At 40.4% G+C, this 17,045-nt stretch overlaps 1 protein-coding gene across 4 annotated transcripts; it reads right to left on the reverse strand.

The window, feature by feature from the left end:
- Positions 1-1,052: 1,052 nt before the first annotated feature.
- trim3b (tripartite motif containing 3b) lies at positions 1,053-15,817 on the reverse strand. Of its 4 annotated transcripts, none has more exons than XM_010792077.1 (17): positions 15,713-15,817; positions 12,292-12,467; positions 10,034-10,163; positions 9,052-9,162; positions 8,773-8,924; positions 6,846-7,026; positions 6,519-6,620; positions 6,331-6,429; positions 5,751-5,903; positions 5,058-5,436; positions 4,116-4,219; positions 3,831-3,998; positions 3,527-3,695; positions 3,018-3,059; positions 2,278-2,348; positions 2,038-2,178; positions 1,053-1,792 (listed from the first exon to the last, which is right to left on the reverse strand). In XM_010792077.1, the coding sequence occupies exons 2-17, from the start codon at positions 12,435-12,437 to the stop codon at positions 1,640-1,642; spliced, it is 2,301 nt and encodes a 766-aa protein (XP_010790379.1). In that variant the 5' UTR covers positions 12,438-12,467; positions 15,713-15,817; the 3' UTR covers positions 1,053-1,639. The 4 variants fall into 4 exon arrangements, with proteins under 4 accessions (XP_010790379.1, XP_010790378.1, XP_010790381.1 ...); XM_010792076.1 differs by having other exon boundaries at positions 8,773-8,960; XM_010792079.1 differs by lacking the exon at positions 3,018-3,059.
- Positions 15,818-17,045: the final 1,228 nt, after the last annotated feature.

A 17,045-nucleotide genomic window follows, 5' to 3' on the forward strand; every position in this document is an offset into this window, starting at 1 on the left:
AAATTAACTATTTAGAAGAAAAAACATACAGTAAACAATGAGTATACAAGTTTGTTCTATTAGTGTTTGCAAGCCATTCAGCTGGCTCCTACATGGCATGACCTTCAATTGTATATAAGTATAATGCTCCAGTGTAAGTGCTGTAATAAGGTGGTTAAATAGTAAAATAACATACAACTACATTAGGTTGTAGATATGGAAACCGAACTATTTGTGTCGTACACTGTATGAAGTTTGTTTTGGTTAATAGAAGAAAAAAAGTAGTCAGATTTTGTGTTCAAAAACGTTGTTCTACCAACTGTTGTGCTTCTTGCTGCTCGTCTTTGGGTACCAAAAAACATGTGCACATAAGTCAACTCATCTTACGCCATAAAAGAAAACAATTGTCTAAATTCAGAAATAAGAAACAACTCTTTATACACATTACTGTCTTCGTGTGTTCTGTTGTGTTTGCTGATGAGAATTGAAGGCAGTGACAACAGGGTCATATTCTGGAGCACACTGACATGCAACAGTGTTCAAGGAAAGGCCTGAGCATGTTACTAAAAACACAAAGCGTCCTCAGAAAACAGGAAGTGCACTCCTGCTTCTGTGTCTCGCCTTGATTGCTGGTTGCTGAGTGTGTTGCCCAAAAGAAATAGCAGTGCATCACCTACTTCAGACTGGCACACTCTCTACTGGTGAGGTCACACATAAAAGAGAATTAAAGCTGCAACGCCTTGTTCCAGAGGTTCATTCCCAGTTGATTTTCTCTAGTGGAATCTGTCAAAAACACTCAAGTAGACCGTGATCAGATAGAAAAATATGGATAATGGGATGTTTTATTCCTCATGCTTGTGAAAATTCATTCATTCTTAAAGGTCCCGTATTATACTCTTTGTGAACAATATATTATAGGTCTCAGATATATACAAAACATGTCTCTGAAGTATTTGGCTCGAAATATGAAACAGATATTGCCAAATACCTCTCTTGTTTCAGCCCTGTTCCAAAAGTGCTGATTTGGTGTCTTTAGCTTTAAATGCTAATGAGCTGCTGCTGGCCACGCCCCTCTGAGAAATGATTGGTTTAAAAATAACACAATGGTGCTCTAGGAAAAGATTCAGGTGATAAGGTGGGGGGGTGTTACCTTGGTTTGTTATTGGCTAATGATTGCACAACCCCAAAAAACATTGTGACATCACAAAGTAGCCCAAATCTGATCAGCTCATTTTCATAAATCAGAACAGAAGAGAGAAAATATTTTTACTGAAACTTTCCGAATCACTTAAGACAGAGTAGAAAGATATTTATGTATAAAAGACATAAAAAAGTAGATTTTGCATAATAGGTGACCTTTAAAACTTTATTTTCATCAGGGTAGCCTATTTTTTACAAAGGGAACTCATTTCATTTTTGGGGATTAATAGCTTATTTAGTTTGAGTGTTTTTGGCTGTTTTTCACGTAAACATCTTTCTCAGATTTCTTTGAAACTTGAAAATGTGAAGGTATATATAAGTGTGCAGAGACAAAATGAAAAGGTAATGAATTTCTGGAACCTGGGACCAGTGTAGAGTGCAGGCCCGTTGCAGCTCCATGTCCCCGAGCAGTATGCACTGTTAACTTAGCAGGGGTCCGGTCTGGAGGTCTTCCCTCAGCCTACTGCAGATATCTGTAAACCTTAAAGCAGTGGTTTCCAGAGTCGGCCACAGCCACATGGCCATCTGAGGTGAGAGCGAGGCCCTGGGGCCCGTACAGAGGGTCTGCTGAGGTGTTGATGTAAGACAAGAAGGAGCCTGCACTGTCAAACACCTGGAATAAAAAACACAAAGGTACGTTTTTAGTGTTCATATCATAACAATCCATAGCATGGGCGACTGTTGTTTGCTGTACTGATGTCCTTATTGCTATAGTGTACTTTAATTGTTAAGTGTTTCCTGTTGTTAATCATTTAATGTGAATGTTTTCTTTGTAACTATTTCCCATTACTGATAAACAATGCTATATTAAAGAAAACGTTCAAAGTTGTGAGGTTTATAGAATATTGCCTGTTTCACCTGTATCCTGCTGTTGCCCCAGTCAGCCACAATGATGTTTCCATTCGCGTCCGCGGCCACTCCAGTGGGAGCATTGAACTGACCGTTGCCTTCACCATGAGAGCCAAATTTAAACAAGAACTCTCCATCTGCATTGTACACCTGGGACAGGAAGTCAGTGAAATGAAACACTTTGTCTACCTCTTTGCACTCACTTTGATGCACATATTCAATGTGAATTACAGACTGAGCATTTCTTACCTTCACAGAGTGATTGTGGAAATCAGTTACGATGATTTCATTCTTGTTGTTCACTGCAACAAAGTGCGGACCTATAGGGAGAGAGAGACGAGTTCATGTGAAGTTCACTCTACTTGTAACAGAATCACATTCCCGTACTTATCACCATTCTCTTGACTGTTAGTTGGTCGTTTGAACCACAATTTCAGCTCTAATTACAAAACGTAGTTTGATCACATGGTTAGCTGTACTGATTTGCGATTGGCTTTTCATGCATTAGATGCTTTACGTGAGTTGTTCAATAATTTTCAGAATGTCAAAACAGTCAAATTAGATTATTGGGAAAGGCACAATACTTTGAGATTTACCATCAACATTCCGGGGTAGCTACTGTATATAAAGTGACATCTATTGCCTATTAGATACCTAATAAAAAGCTCTGTAGCTCCCAACACTGATTATCTTAACAGGAAACATCAGTTAGTTTCATGGGACAGGGCAGTAAAAATCCTTCACACTAATCTCTTCCTATTCATGTGGGCTAAAAAACAATGCACATGACAATTTGGTCAATATTGTAATAGTAGGTGATTATTACAATAGCATGTAATTGCATTTCTTATTCTTATTGTACAGGCAAAGCTTGGATTTGTCAAGAATCTGAGTTGTCAGGAGGGCAGACACATGATCAGGGATCGGGTTAGACAGAGGGCACCGCACTGTGGGATTAAGGTTGCAGCAAGGCCACACTTAGTACTTACTGAACACTGAGCCAGATTTATTAAAGTATGGGCCAAGTTTTTCTAGATTGAAAAACAGGAGGAAGAAAACAGAAAGAAAGGAAAATAGGTAGTCAGAGATAAATGATAACAGAGAAGAAAAAGGAGTAGTTTGATCCGCACAGACGCAGTTTGTGGGGGGAGCGGGGGGGCCGCTGCGTCACCTGGGGCTTTGCCTAGAAGTATATACAGTCATGTTCAAACAGAATGTTACATGGGATGGTCTGTATTCAGACATAAAAAGGGAACAAGTGGAAAATATCGTGGCAGTAACTGACGGTAAAGGTGTCAACAAAACCTTGTTGAGTGTTCAATTATTATTTGTATTTTTCCATTTCGAAATCCAACATAACACAGACATAAAAATCATGAGAGATTAACTTTAAAAGAAGGCAGACACTCTTGCATCACTGACAGATCTCTTCATTGAAATAGAGAACATTGATTGATAGCACTTCTTCATTAGTTGCATATCGAGGCCTTGGTCTCACCTGCAAACTGTCTGTCTGACGTCCCCCTGCCTCCAAACTTAGTCACCAACTTCCCATTGGATTGAAAGATAAAGACACAGCATGCCTTGTTGTCCACAGTGATGATGTGTCCATTCTTGTCCACGGCGACACCCTTAGGACCCATGAGCCGGCCTGCACCAATCTTATTCTGTCAGGGAGAGAGACAAAGAGGTCATATGTCAATTGTATAACCTTTTCTTCCAAGGCTATTGTTTGAGCATTAAGTTACATTACTCATTTGACTTCAGGACTGTCTAGCTAATAACAATCTTTGAGATCTGACCTTAAATTTGCCATCAGACGAGAAGATGCTGACCCATCGATTGTCATAGTCGGCCACCACAATGTCACCGTTCATGTCCACGGTGACGCCTGTCGGCCTCTGCAGTTGTCCCGGAGACCGACCTCTGACCCCAAAGCGCATCTTGAACTGGCCGTCGTTGGAGAATATCTGTAATCAGTTCCATCTTACTGTGAGTAAAATGTGTCATGAACACAGTATAACCATATTTTGTGACCACAAATACATTCATGGTTGCACTTACATGCACTTTCCTGTCTGTCTCACCTGTATGCACTGGTTGTTGCTGTCGGCAACCACAACTCGGCCGTTACAAGAGGCTGAGATTCCCTGCAGATTTGTGAACTCCCCTTTTTCTCTGCCCCGGGTACCTGACAGATAAATAATAACACACTCAGTTGATGTGCCACTCCATGTTTAAAATGTTGCTTTAATGGCTCATACCAGTGGTTTTGGACTACAATTATCTGGCGTTTGGACTGATTTGTGTTTATTTCAGTATAATTAAAAAAATATCATAAATACTTGTCCTGCTTGAGAAAGATAGTCCATAGTGACAATGGTTTACCTTCAGCAAGCACAATCTAAAACAAACTTTCCACTTTGAAGTAAGCAAAAATACAAGCTTGTGATCTTCTGTCAACCTGCCGTAGCTTGTAGAATAAAAATGTTTTTGATGTTACTTCTTCTATCAAGTCACAGCAAGACATTTTACTCTGTAGTCTATTAAAAAGTGAAAACAGAAGCTACCTAGAGGGGAAGTTTCAAACATGATGCAAGCTTTAGAAAGTTTACTTTGTTAATAAGTGTGATGTCTTCATGGTACTTGGTTTGACGATTCAAGGTTTCAAGGCTTTTATTGCCATGTGTGCATAGCTACAGTGTAGTTATGACAATGAAAATCTTAGGTCACAGGCTCCTCAAACAGTGCAACACAATACAACAGATAAAATAGTACAAGTAAATAGAATATAATAGAAACAGAATATAATAGAAAATGTGCAGAATAGTCTATATACAGTAATTGGAATATTGACATATGATATATATGAGTTGCAAACAGATGAATGTTATGTATGTTCTATCAATAGTTCAGGTGTTTGACAGTCTTATGGCCTGTGGGATGAAACAGTCCCTTAGTCCGGTGGATTTAGATCTGTTGCTGCGGTAACGCCGTGTACACTGCAGTACTGTCTCTCCTGGACTTACCCACTCTGTAGATGAGCTCGTCCTCAATGGGGTTCTCCTTCTTCTTGGTGGTGCTGTACATGCTGGAAGGCCGACGCACTGCTTTCTGCCGTATGTGTCCTCCTGTGCCGCTGGGAGACTTCACCCTCCTCTTCACGTCATCCGGAGATTGAGGCACATCTGAGGGCTTGATCGCTCGCAGGCGGAAAGGGCTGCCACGCAACGGCTGGCCGTACAGCAACAGAGAGAAAGAGTACTCTCCCTCCACTCGTAATGTATAGCCCACCTCATATGTCCCATTCTTATTGTCCGCTACGTCTGCCTCTGTAATGCGGCTCCCGTCAGCTGATGTTATCTCTGCTTTTAAAACAGCATTTCCTGTCCGCACCAGCTCTCCATCCTGCAGAGAGAGGATGTCCATTAAATAACAATACGCACATGGCTGCAGCCTATTAAAGCTGCATCTTCTACTGACACTCTTTTCAAGATTGTTTGTGATACTAATAAGGACTTTTCAATTGCCTTCGTGACCAGAGCGTCCAGAGAAAATATCAGGAAATTGAAATTAAAATGGAAAACAAAATGAAAGTGTGTGACTAAAGTACATTAGCAAACTGATTAAAGAAAAAGCATAATGTTAATCTGCTAGCAATATCAAGAGTTCAATCCACACATGTAGGAAATGGAAGTTAGGACAAGCGTTAACAACAGTACTTTGTCTTTCGTTGTCACAGTAACCGTGTGGTGCTGCCCGGTGGCTGCGTGGCGGAGGCCCTCTCCCGTGGCGACGGAGGTGTGAGCCACAGCGGCGGTGGTGAGGAGGACGCCCAGGTTCTGGATGGAGCGCCGGAGACCTTCAGTTTCCACCTGGAGCAGAGAGGATCATATTTCCACCACAGACAATATTTTTCACAACAGGTTCCCCTAATGCTCATTTTACTTTTACACTTACACCTACTTACAATAGAAAATACAATGAATTATTATGATATACTTTACCATGAATTTGTTGTATTAAATACTATACTATGACTTTTTTACTTAATTCTTACTTTTTAATTACTTGTATGTGACAGACTAATGATTCTGATTCAGTTCTGGATGAAAAATGTAGTAGTTCCCCCAATACTAGATCCCCAAGAAAGTATAGAATGTAAGGAGTAATTAAACAAAAAACTATTTCAATAAGCAAACTCTCACAATCAAAAAGATTAAATCATTAATTGACCATGTTGGATTATCAGTCTGACCACCAGAATAAAAATGCACAGATAAAATAAACCACATGAAATACCTGACAGTCCAGATGTGCGTTCTGATGTGGTTTCTCTGGGAAATCATGTCTGGCCAGTGCTGTGACCCGCTCACTCATCTGCTTCTGAACTAGCAGCACCTGGCGGGAGAGACACAACATTTTTATTTTTTATCCAACACTCGTCTTCATTATGTTATGTTCCCATCTGTGTTTGTTAGCTTGCTCACCTCAGTAGCACTCCCATGGCTGAGAGCTTGCTCTGTAAAGCTGCAACTGCTCTGGATGTGGTCCTTCCCTTGGAGGAGAGACGAAAGCTGGGCCTGCAGGACCTGCATTCAGATGAGAGGAAGTTAAGAAAACAGAAACAATCAAATAAAGAAATAGTAAAGAACAGCATGCTGAAATATTTCGCCAGGATTTCGAGACCTATGGCAGCTCATGCTTGTATGATAAATGCCTGTGAGTGATCCTGCACTAGACAATGAGCATGCACATTTGCAGGTGCAGTTGTCTGAGTGCATCCATGGTATATGTGAATAATGTGAACTATATACCTTCTGTTTAGTGCTGCAGATGTTCTCCAGGTCTGTGATGAGGGCCGTCTTGCGCTGATGCAGCGCCCGTTCCAGCTCTTCAAACGTACTGGTGATCTCTGCCACCGCCTCGTTCTTCCTTTCATTCAGCTGGCGGGAGATCTCACTCACCAGCTCGATGGATGATGTTAGCTGAGGGAGTCTGCAAGATGACATTATGTGAACAGAAATTGTATGAAAAACGAGCTATAAAGCTACAAAAACCAGTTAGGCCCCAAGCCTGTTTTTCAGGTCTCAGGCTCGAAAATGACATTCCCAGAACAAATGACTATGACTTCACTTCTAAAAGGGGGTAAATTAATCATCTTTTTTCTCAAAGCAATGATAAACCTTTGAGTTGGATGTAGAAAAGTCAGAATCAATATAGATTATTTTTTATTTTAAAGTAAATTCAGATTGAAAATAGAAAAAAATATGTAAATTATAGTGTCCGTCCAAAAAACAACAACATTACTTATAGTGAAAACCACCCTTGAATGATGGGATAGTAGACCAAAAGCTTTAGGAATCCAAACTATAACATATAATAAGTACCCTGTATCACGATTGATGAAGTGACATGTGACCTTTTTAGAGAGGTTTAGAAAAAGAAACCCACTTCTGGGGTCATTTGGGTGGATTTGCCATATCTCTGGCCCCCCACGGTCGATTTTGATGATTGACACCTCTTTTGAACCATTAGAGCCAATAGAATCGAGGGGAAGTTCCTAAATCCACCTACACGTTACCATTGAGGAATGAGAGTGATGTGCACACAGCTTGCCCAAACCTATGTTACGCTCTGAAAACTAGGTTATAGCCATAAATATGATGATGGATTATCAGTAATAATTTAAAAGGGACACAGAGACATTGGATTAACCTTCAGCAGCGTTTTTATCGCTTTAATGCCATTGAACACAACCTTTGATCAGAAAAACAGCAAAGGTAAGACATATTTGCCGTTTTGGCTCCGTAAAGCTACGTGGTGTGTTGTCTGGGTTTGACTTTTGCTGCCCTGAGTCTTGGCCGCACAGTGATGATACTTATACCTTTAGAATCTGTGGAATCTCAGCTTTAATCTGATATCTTGTTTGTGCAGATCCGATAAGTAATAAAGTATTTCTACTGTGAGTTTTGTGCTAAGTGCGTTATAATTTTTTCACTCAGGGCTTGCAGAGTCTTGCTATTACCCTTGTGTTTCGTTTAGCTAAACATTGTTAATATTATCTGATAGCTGAGTTTCTTCCCGTTAAGTGGGTATGACACATTCATAGTTTGTTAAATGTTAAGACGCCCTCAGACGTTGTTTCTTGCAAGATGTTACGTTTTGCCCCCGGTACCTTGGGCGTGGGGCTTAACTGGTGGAATTGGGCCTTTGCCGCTATAATCATAATCATAATCATTATTTACAGAAACACTTTTTTGAAAAACTATGAGAATGAAGAGAGCTGATTGAAGATGAGAAAGTATTGTAAATGTATGTATAAATGTAAAGATGTGAGTAGGAATAACTTGCAGAAATGATTTAAAGGATAATCATTGATTAGCAGTAAGTAAGGGGTGGGAATTAATAAGCACTTGCTTCTTCCTGCTCTCTTTCGGACACATAGGATTTATTATTATTATTATTAATATTTTTTCAAATATATTAATATTATTATGAATATTGATAAATACTGTATTCTAACAATACGGTATTCTGTTTCTCACATTTATTATTATTATTTTTTTAAATCTGTTCGAAATAAAGATGGAAATGAAATGAAAAAAATGAAAATCTTTATGTATCTTTATGGTTTGTTGCACCTATTGTAAGGTGATTTGGATAAAAGCGTCAGCACGATGTAATGCTTTGACTTCAAGTGTGGTATATCCTGAAAGCTTTATTTAGGTCTCAAGTCCCCACCTGCTCATAATGGCGTCCAGCTGTGTCTTGAGCGCAGCCTTGTGCTGTTCCACGACGTCCCGCAGAGGAACGGTCACGTGCTCCCTGTGCTCCCCCGATGTACAGTCCAGACACATGGCTGTCTCACAGGACTCGCAGTAGAACTCCATCACCTGCAGGGGGAGACAAACTCCTTCACTCTTGCTGGGCTTTGCAGCAGATATGTAGGGATTTTAGTATTTTGTTTCTTTGACAATTACTAAAAGAAATGATGAGTGGGCATCACAAAGTTCTTCCCACCTTTCCCTCATGGTTGGGGCAGCAGAGGGGTTTCCCTGCGGCCGCAGCGTTGACGGACTCCAGGACACTGCAGGCCTCAGGCCGCGAGCACTCGGGGTCTCTCTGAAGGACCTGGTTGAAAACATTTAAAATGTCATTACGCTGCTTTTAATAAATACAATAGAGATTTTCGAATGAACTTAGTCCAGCAGATATGTGACATTTTGAAAATGGCCGCCATTTGCGCCATTGAACAAATATGCGATGGCCCTATATTCAAATATCTTCCTTAGGGCATGCTCTAACAGTGTGCCAAAGTTCAAGTTTTTATCATCAAAAGCACAATTAATTCACGTATCTGCTGGACTAACTGTAGTGGGGTGGTTTATTTTCTTTTTTATAAATATTTAACAGGGCATGCTTTTCCCTTATTTGGCAGTGGACAATTAAGAGGTGGGGTATTGATTGAACAAATATTGCTGCAGAATTCAATCGAACTGATGACTTTACGGTATATGTTAATGAGAACTAAGATACTTCTTTCTTTGTCCTCAAACCTTGTAGTCAGTTTACTTCATCTTTTCATGATACATTGATGTACTTTTTGAGCTCCCTCCATTCAATACACCCATTCCATAGAATCCCAATGCTAACACTAATCATAACCTCTACATGCACAATGGAAACCTTACATTTAAAACCAGCCTTAAAAAGAGCCCCTTGTGAAAAAAGAAAAGAAGAACTGACTATGACCTCAGTCTGTAAAAATGTCCTCCCTCTGTACAAAGAGTGGTACTCCAAAAACAGTATTACAGGAACACAACCAGAGCCTCGCCCCATTCCTTTGAGTATCTTTAATTATTTGTAATTAATCCTTGCTTATTTGTTAACCTCGTAATTAATCTGTGTTCTGTCATTTGATCCCTGTGACACACTTGACCTTTCTGTTTGGCTAATACATTTGTGTTTGACTAGAGCTAATAAAAGGGATTAATATTCAAACCTCCATGAGATTTGTGATGAAGAAGTTGTTTTGTAGAGCAGAAACCCCTTTCTCCGGCAGAATGGACGTCTGTCGACACACTGGACACGAGAGTGTGAGGGACTCTGGGGGAATGTAGTTCTGAAGACAACTGGGGGAGGTAAACAAATACAGAAAATGTATTACAATATCTATCAAAGCAATTACTTTTTCTTATTTTATTGTATAATTCAAATTTATATTCTATTCATCAATTTAAAGCAGAGAGAGAAGATACTAGCAAGAGAGAGCTGTCATCTTATCACAGTCCTTGAGAGATAGTGCCTAAATACTAAATAGTGCTGCTGTCACAACAAATAGGAGGAAAGTGGGATTTCGTGTCAATCTACACAACCCAGATCCTTGGAGAACACACTTCCTCTTTCAGAAAGTGGATCTTCAGTGGAAATCAATGTGTCTAACAGAAACACAAAGAGTAGATAAGATGTTTGTTTGTTTATGCCTCTGCATGTCTGTCTGTGTGCATGTGTTTTGGACTCCGGCCTCATGCTGTGATCAGTCTCACATTTATCCTGCCGGCCCTTCAACGCTGGGGATGCTTTGTGGGTTTAATTGCCCTTTGGAGGCAATCCATTCAACATTAGACAACCTTCAAGGCAGAATGAAAGCGACAGTCAGCAAAGTTGAGCCGCAGTATGCAAACCGCTAGACCGCACTCTTGGCCTTCAGCCCGACAGCCAACCCAGAATGAGATGTATGGTTGTTTCTCTAAACTTCCGTTATCACTATTTGTGATCGACGCAGGACGTAACCTGAGGTCGGTGACTCTGTTGTTGAACACAAGGATGCCGGGCAGCTTCTCTGTTTGCATGCTAACATTTTGTTTACTTTTTGACCCCAGTGTGACCTGATGAACTGGGCCTTAGTAAACTGCAGCAGTGTTTAGCTTGATAATAACAGTGAGCTTTAACAAAAGTCTATATATACAGTTTCATTCCATAGGCCATACAACTGTTAAACACCTGAACTTTTGAAAGGACATCCATAACATTCATCTGTTTGCAACTTACACATTATTTATCTAATATATCATATTCCAAAAAATGTCATCCAATTCAAGTAAATTTTTTCTCAAAATGTTGGCACTAAAAATTATCAACACAGTATTTGTATCCATATAAAACTATATTATTTACTGAATTTAGGCAGCTAATCAAATTCAATTGTGAATAACTTTAACCACTAGTACTACACTTATCCTAAAATCCTGCAATCCAGAGTACAAGTTGCCACACACCCCTATTGTAGAAAGACTTGATTTATATTGGCCTCATCTAAAACACTTGCACAATCCATACCAAACTCATGACCCTGATCTCTGAATATAAGCACAGGACTAGGATAATCACAAAAGAGTAAAAAGAAGCAGAATTAAAAGCAATGCAATAGCCGTGGCCCAGCATGGGTTGCCAGCTCAGCTCTAAAACCCCTAAAACGACATCAACCCACCCAGTATTAAAACATCTGTCTGGCAACATCATCTATAGCCCCAGACATAAATCTGTTCACATCAGCAGGGATCCAGATCACATGCCATCCAGTTAAACCGGGGATTTAACTTGCCCTCGGGTGGGCAAAGGCCCCTCACACTGCCTGGAAAAAGGATTTATACTGTACTCTGTGTGGCTATTCAAAACTAGTCCATAAATATTGGTTTGATCATAGGTTTGGAAGTAAACCAGTTTGAAACATAATGTCCTCTGTACCTAACAACATGCCCTCCTCTTCATTCTCCATTTTCCCACCCTGTCACACAACAAGCTTTTCAAAAGCCTCCTCTGCTTTGCCAGGCACGAAAAAGGCCCCAGTAAGTATTGCTGGAGGGGGTGTCATCTTTCTAAGAAACTGTAGATTGAGGAATTGTTATTGTGTCTCCCAACAATGAGCCTTTTCTCCGACTTTGAAGGTCCCTGATGCTGAGGAATGCACTTATCCCAGCTAGAGTCTGAGAGGAGAAGTGCTGTGAGCTGTTTAATTGTGGCCAGGGATTTGCAGAAGATGAGGTCCCACTATTTGGAGACATGCAAGTACAGTAGACAAGAATTCTTCAATAAAAGGATGGGAGAATAATTACTGGCAGGGAAATAGCAAGAGTGGTGTATCAACTTCTTTGCAAGGCCAGAACAAGTTATATGTAGCAGATGGAGTGAGCAGAGACTGGGGTTTGTGGGAAATTAGGACTTCATTCGTCGTTGAAATAGAACACAAATGTTAGTTACCTTTCACAGAAGGTGTGCAGACAGGGCAGCACCTTGGGGTTGTGGTAGTGATCCAGACAGATGCTGCAGACCAGAAACTGTTTGTCTATCTGACGCACCACAGGGCTGGTGCTCCCCGCCTCACGATTTGCCATAGGAGAGGACATTGGAAGCCACGGACAACGACAGCGGTTAACCTGCAGAGAAACAAAGATGAAAGCATTAATATCAGGGCTGCTAATGCTCTCTAAACTGACCACAGGAGGTACCAAGAACCAAAGTTAACAAAGCTGCTTGATTTAGAACAAATACTCATCCATTGTTATTGTGTTTTTTCTAGGTTAATACAAAAAAAGCTAGCTGAAAGAGACCTCTGTGAAATAGAAGTAATCAGTAAACAGACTGAAAGTGATGTAGAGAAACCAGTATGGCCCTGTGCCTGGCTTTTGATGAACATCTTGGATAACGCCAAAACAATCAAATAAACCAGACAACAAGTGCAGACTGTGGTTGAGTCTATTATAATCCACAACATTTAATTAAACAAGCTTTACTGGCCACACATGCTACCCAAACTGAACACACCTGTTGTGATATTACACACACACATACACAAGGGAAAACTGAATGTGCGTCTACGTTTTTCTATTTGTGTCTGTCCGTCTATATTTACAAGTCGCGAGTGAGGTCTCACTCTGCTAAACTCTCTCCATCGAACCAAATGCTTTGATAACATTCAAAAGGAAATATGAACAGAGCACAATTTTACATCTATAGTCATTTTACATAGTCTTTGATCAAGAGTTCGCTGTGTAAGTGAAACTTTAAAGTGCTGTATGTTTAAAAATGACTGAGCTTTAATACTTTCTGTATTTAATGATCCGTCAATCGTTATAATCCTGCATTTAAATGTGTTGGCTCGGCACCATTTAGCTTCAATTTAAAAAAGGGATAACGTTGCCTTTTAACACAGTTTAATTCTGTCAGGGTTAGAAATTGCTTTATAATTTATGTGCAAAGGATTTCATGTTTAGACTAATTTGAATAACTCGTGGAAAAAAAGGATGCCACACTTAAACAAACACTCATATATAATATAAAGCCATGTATACATGTAGCTGACAATATAAGATAGATCAGAGCTCTGTGAGGAAGCCCCATGCCTTACACAATCACATCTATAATAGAAATACAGCTTGCATTTTTGATATTCTGCCTGGCAACACAAACACAGTGTTAACTCCAACTTAACCCACTTTCACATTTATCAGTGCGAGCATAAACACATTAATTACAGTGGTGCGTTAAAAATGCTTCTGCAGCATGTTCTCAAAGCTATGTACAACATGTGCAAATGATGTTGGAAGACCAGGTGCTATCTATTGGAGAAATGTCCTAAAACATAAAATATACACATGCAATGAAAAGAGACCACAACATATTTTAGTTGGAAAACAACTACAAGTGATTTGACTTTTGGTCTAAAATTGCCACCTTTGAGGAATTCTGTGCATACCATTTCTATTTTTGTGTTGCTAACCTGCTTCAGCAATGAATTTGAGTCACATTTCTCAGTAGGTGAACACGTTAATTATTAATGCATCAGACACAGTGTCTCAGCACCTCTCAGAAAAACAAACATTCCTGGCCTTAAGATGTACAGTATTTGAGGACATTACACACTCATTGATGAGGACAGACACAACGCACACAAAAAAATAACACACTGACAATCATCATCCCCCCACCACAACCCCCTCTGTCTGCACGATCTGTCACTGCTGGATACAGCTCCCAATCCCTGCCATTTTACACATGTCAGTTGTTGCCCACTGCCCACAAACACAGAGGATCCACTAACACACAGACTGTGAGGATAAAGGTCACTTCTTAAGCTGTCAACCATGAGAGTGACATGTCACATTCACACTTTGGTAAGGGATTGGCAGGATGTCTAACATAAATGATTACAGGTAAGTAGCTTATGCTTTGTCTGAATCTAAACATGCATTGTTCTCTATAAGCCCTGCGCTCTAAACTGGCATTTTGTGATTATCCAGTTGTCACTGTTCAATTCTGATGAAAGGAAGGTTACATTTCTCTCAAAAGAACGCAGAACTAATTAGGGATCAGCCACAGGATGTACCGTACTTGAGTGCTGTTCCCTGTCATTCTCTTTCTCTGCTAGAACGCACTGATACTAATATCATAATGACGACTTTCTAAATTTAGACATGTGTATAAGTGGGTAGGCAAAGAAGCAATGACGATGAAACTAAAATAAGACTGCGGCTCTTAGGACTGCTGGATAGCAAAGTTGCTGGTACTTATTTATTTACTGTTGGGTTTATTTTAAAACACCTTTTTATAGAATGGACCAAAGCAAAGAAGAATCTGGAGTCCAATAAATCCCAATGAGGAATTCTGTCTCGAAAACATTTGGATAAATAAAAGTAGCTCAAATGCTAAAACCATCTGTTTTGAGTCACTCACTTTCTCTTGTATGTTCCCACTTTACTTTAGTTGAGGGAAAAAGTTCAACATACGCATAGTGGTCATGCTTTCGAGCACATGAGTGGATGCTCATATGTTTAAACTTATATGCATTCAACAGACTGTGTTTTGGTCCCAACTTCATTCATGGCCACTTAAACGTCTAAGTAGGCCACGATGCTTCCATTTGATGCTCTAGAGTCTAAAGTAACCATGACCATTTAAGTGACAGCTTGGGAAGTTCAAAAAGTGAGTGAAAACATGCAAATGTAAGGCGCTGAAGTTAGAGGCAGCAGAGTGGGATAAAGCCAAGCCCAGGCAGGAAGCAAAAATGATGCATGAGAGGAAATATCCGGCAGAGGACTGTCAACTAATGCCATCAAAATGAAATGTGTTATATTTCTCTGGGCCGTTTTATGCACAGTAATAACAGCCCGTGTTGCTGGTGACCCTCACTAATTCCTCAATCTTTCAGGATTACAGCTTGTGCATGTGTAACAGATTGTTCGTGTGTGTGTTAAAGAGCATGAGGGCAGTATGTTGTGTGACAACAAGCTGACAGCCACAGAGTTAGCACACAATGAGCCCATTCACCAACAGAAGGCTTTACCGAATACAAAAGTAACAGTTTGCTTTGTCCCGTTCAGCGCTCTGCTGTAGCTTATACAATAAGATCCTCATAGCTGTGTGACTGTTATAAAAACACATGTGAAAATGAAGAGTAAGACAGGAAATGTAACCTTTCCTCCCAGTTGAGTATAGGAAAGGGACGCACAGATTCAAAAGAAAAGTAGAGAACAAACACAGCCATTCACTGTCACGCAGCACCAATGAAACTGTATACACTCTGACAAACATACACTTCTCTCTGCTAACTACTGAGCCTAAATTGTAAGTTGCACACATGACTATGAGGAAAACACACAGAGTTGACAAAAAGACTACCTACTGTCAGTAGAGTGCAGTATCAATCTAGAAGGCTCCATGGCAGCTCTGTGTTAACTTCAAAGAATCAGCTCACGCCCTGACTCACACTGACTCCCCCCTCGACTCTCCTCCTCCCCCCCCCCCCCCCCCCGGTCCTGCTGACCATACTTCCTTTTCCCTTTTCCTTCTGTTGCTTTTCCTCTTTCCCACCACCACAACACAGACACACAGACTGAACAAGACTGAACAGGGATGACAACAGAGGGTGGGACTGTGACTTGAAAGTCCCTCCTCCTGTCAGTGCTGTTAACAAGCATGAGCTGACTGGATTCCCGCCTACTCCTGCGCTCCGATTGGCCATGAAACTTAAACTATCAGGGAAGAGACATTGCATCATAGGCCAACAATGTGTGCTGGTCAGAGGGACTGAGAGGGAAAGATTGAAACAGACAAGAAAAAGAAAAAAGTCAAGGCTGAAAGGACATGGATCTTAAATCCAGAAAGGAATTGCACATATCTTAACCTGCTGAATATCATCTGTGAAATGTAAACACTCAAAGGGATGATTATTAGGCACGGACGCTGGCTTAGTTCTTGAATGCAGCTTGCTCCTAATAGCGAAAAAGCAGCTGAAGAGTGACGTTCATCTGGCCTCCAGTTACAGTTATGAAGAAACACGCCATTATTTAGCCAGCCAAGTTTACACGTGCAGCCAAACAAAACTTAGAGTTACATAATTCCTGATATCACCATCAAAATAAATAAAATCCCCCAAAATGAGAGTTTGGAACAGAGGCCTCTCCGCAGATATCAAATTACACATAAAGAGGGATAAGGAAAAGACCCTTAATATGGAAAAGGGGATTCATCCTTTTTATTTTAAGGTCAAATATCTTGTCACAGAATGATTTTGCACCCCATCCCTTAAACTACCCGTCCTTTCGAAGCGGTCATAGTTTAATCTGGGGAAAGAGATGACTCTGATTCTCTGACAAAGACATCAATTGAAAATTAATCTGTGCGGATTGAGTTGTGTCCTCTCTCCTCCCTCGCTTCAGGCTCTGCTTCCTCCACGCTCACACACACCTTTCCAAAATCCCATCCTCACATTCACAGGCCAGATGGCCCACATGGTTGTAACAGGAAGTAAAGTATAAAGATGAGAAAACCATTCAGAAAATTACATTTATAGTAATGTGCCACTACTGTTTTACAACTGTTTTATATAACGCTTAATCAACTTGATAGTAGGCTAGTGAAAAGATCTGATGTTTTCAAAACAAAACAACTCGCACAAACATATTGCCGCGGCTGTATAGAACCATTTATTGGATGTCTTGTATTCATGCTCCACA

Source organism: Notothenia coriiceps, unplaced genomic scaffold, assembly GCF_000735185.1.
Source record: "Notothenia coriiceps isolate Sejong01 unplaced genomic scaffold, NC01 NC01_scaffold00036301, whole genome shotgun sequence".
Classification (NCBI taxonomy): Eukaryota; Metazoa; Chordata; class Actinopteri; order Perciformes; family Nototheniidae; genus Notothenia; species Notothenia coriiceps.

Excerpts from the sequence above, each read along its gene's own strand:
- trim3b (XM_010792076.1), bottom strand. The coding sequence starts at position 12,437 with ATGTCCTCTCCTATGGCAAATCGTGAGGCGGGGAGCACCAGCCCTGTG. Across the intron at positions 8,961-9,051 it reads GCCCCAACCATGAGGGAAAG|CCCAGCAAGAGTGAAGGAGT; the intron begins GTGGGAAGAACT and ends TCTGCTGCAAAG. Across the intron at positions 4,220-5,057 it reads CGAGCTCATCTACAGAGTGG|GTACCCGGGGCAGAGAAAAA; the intron begins GTAAGTCCAGGA and ends TTTATCTGTCAG.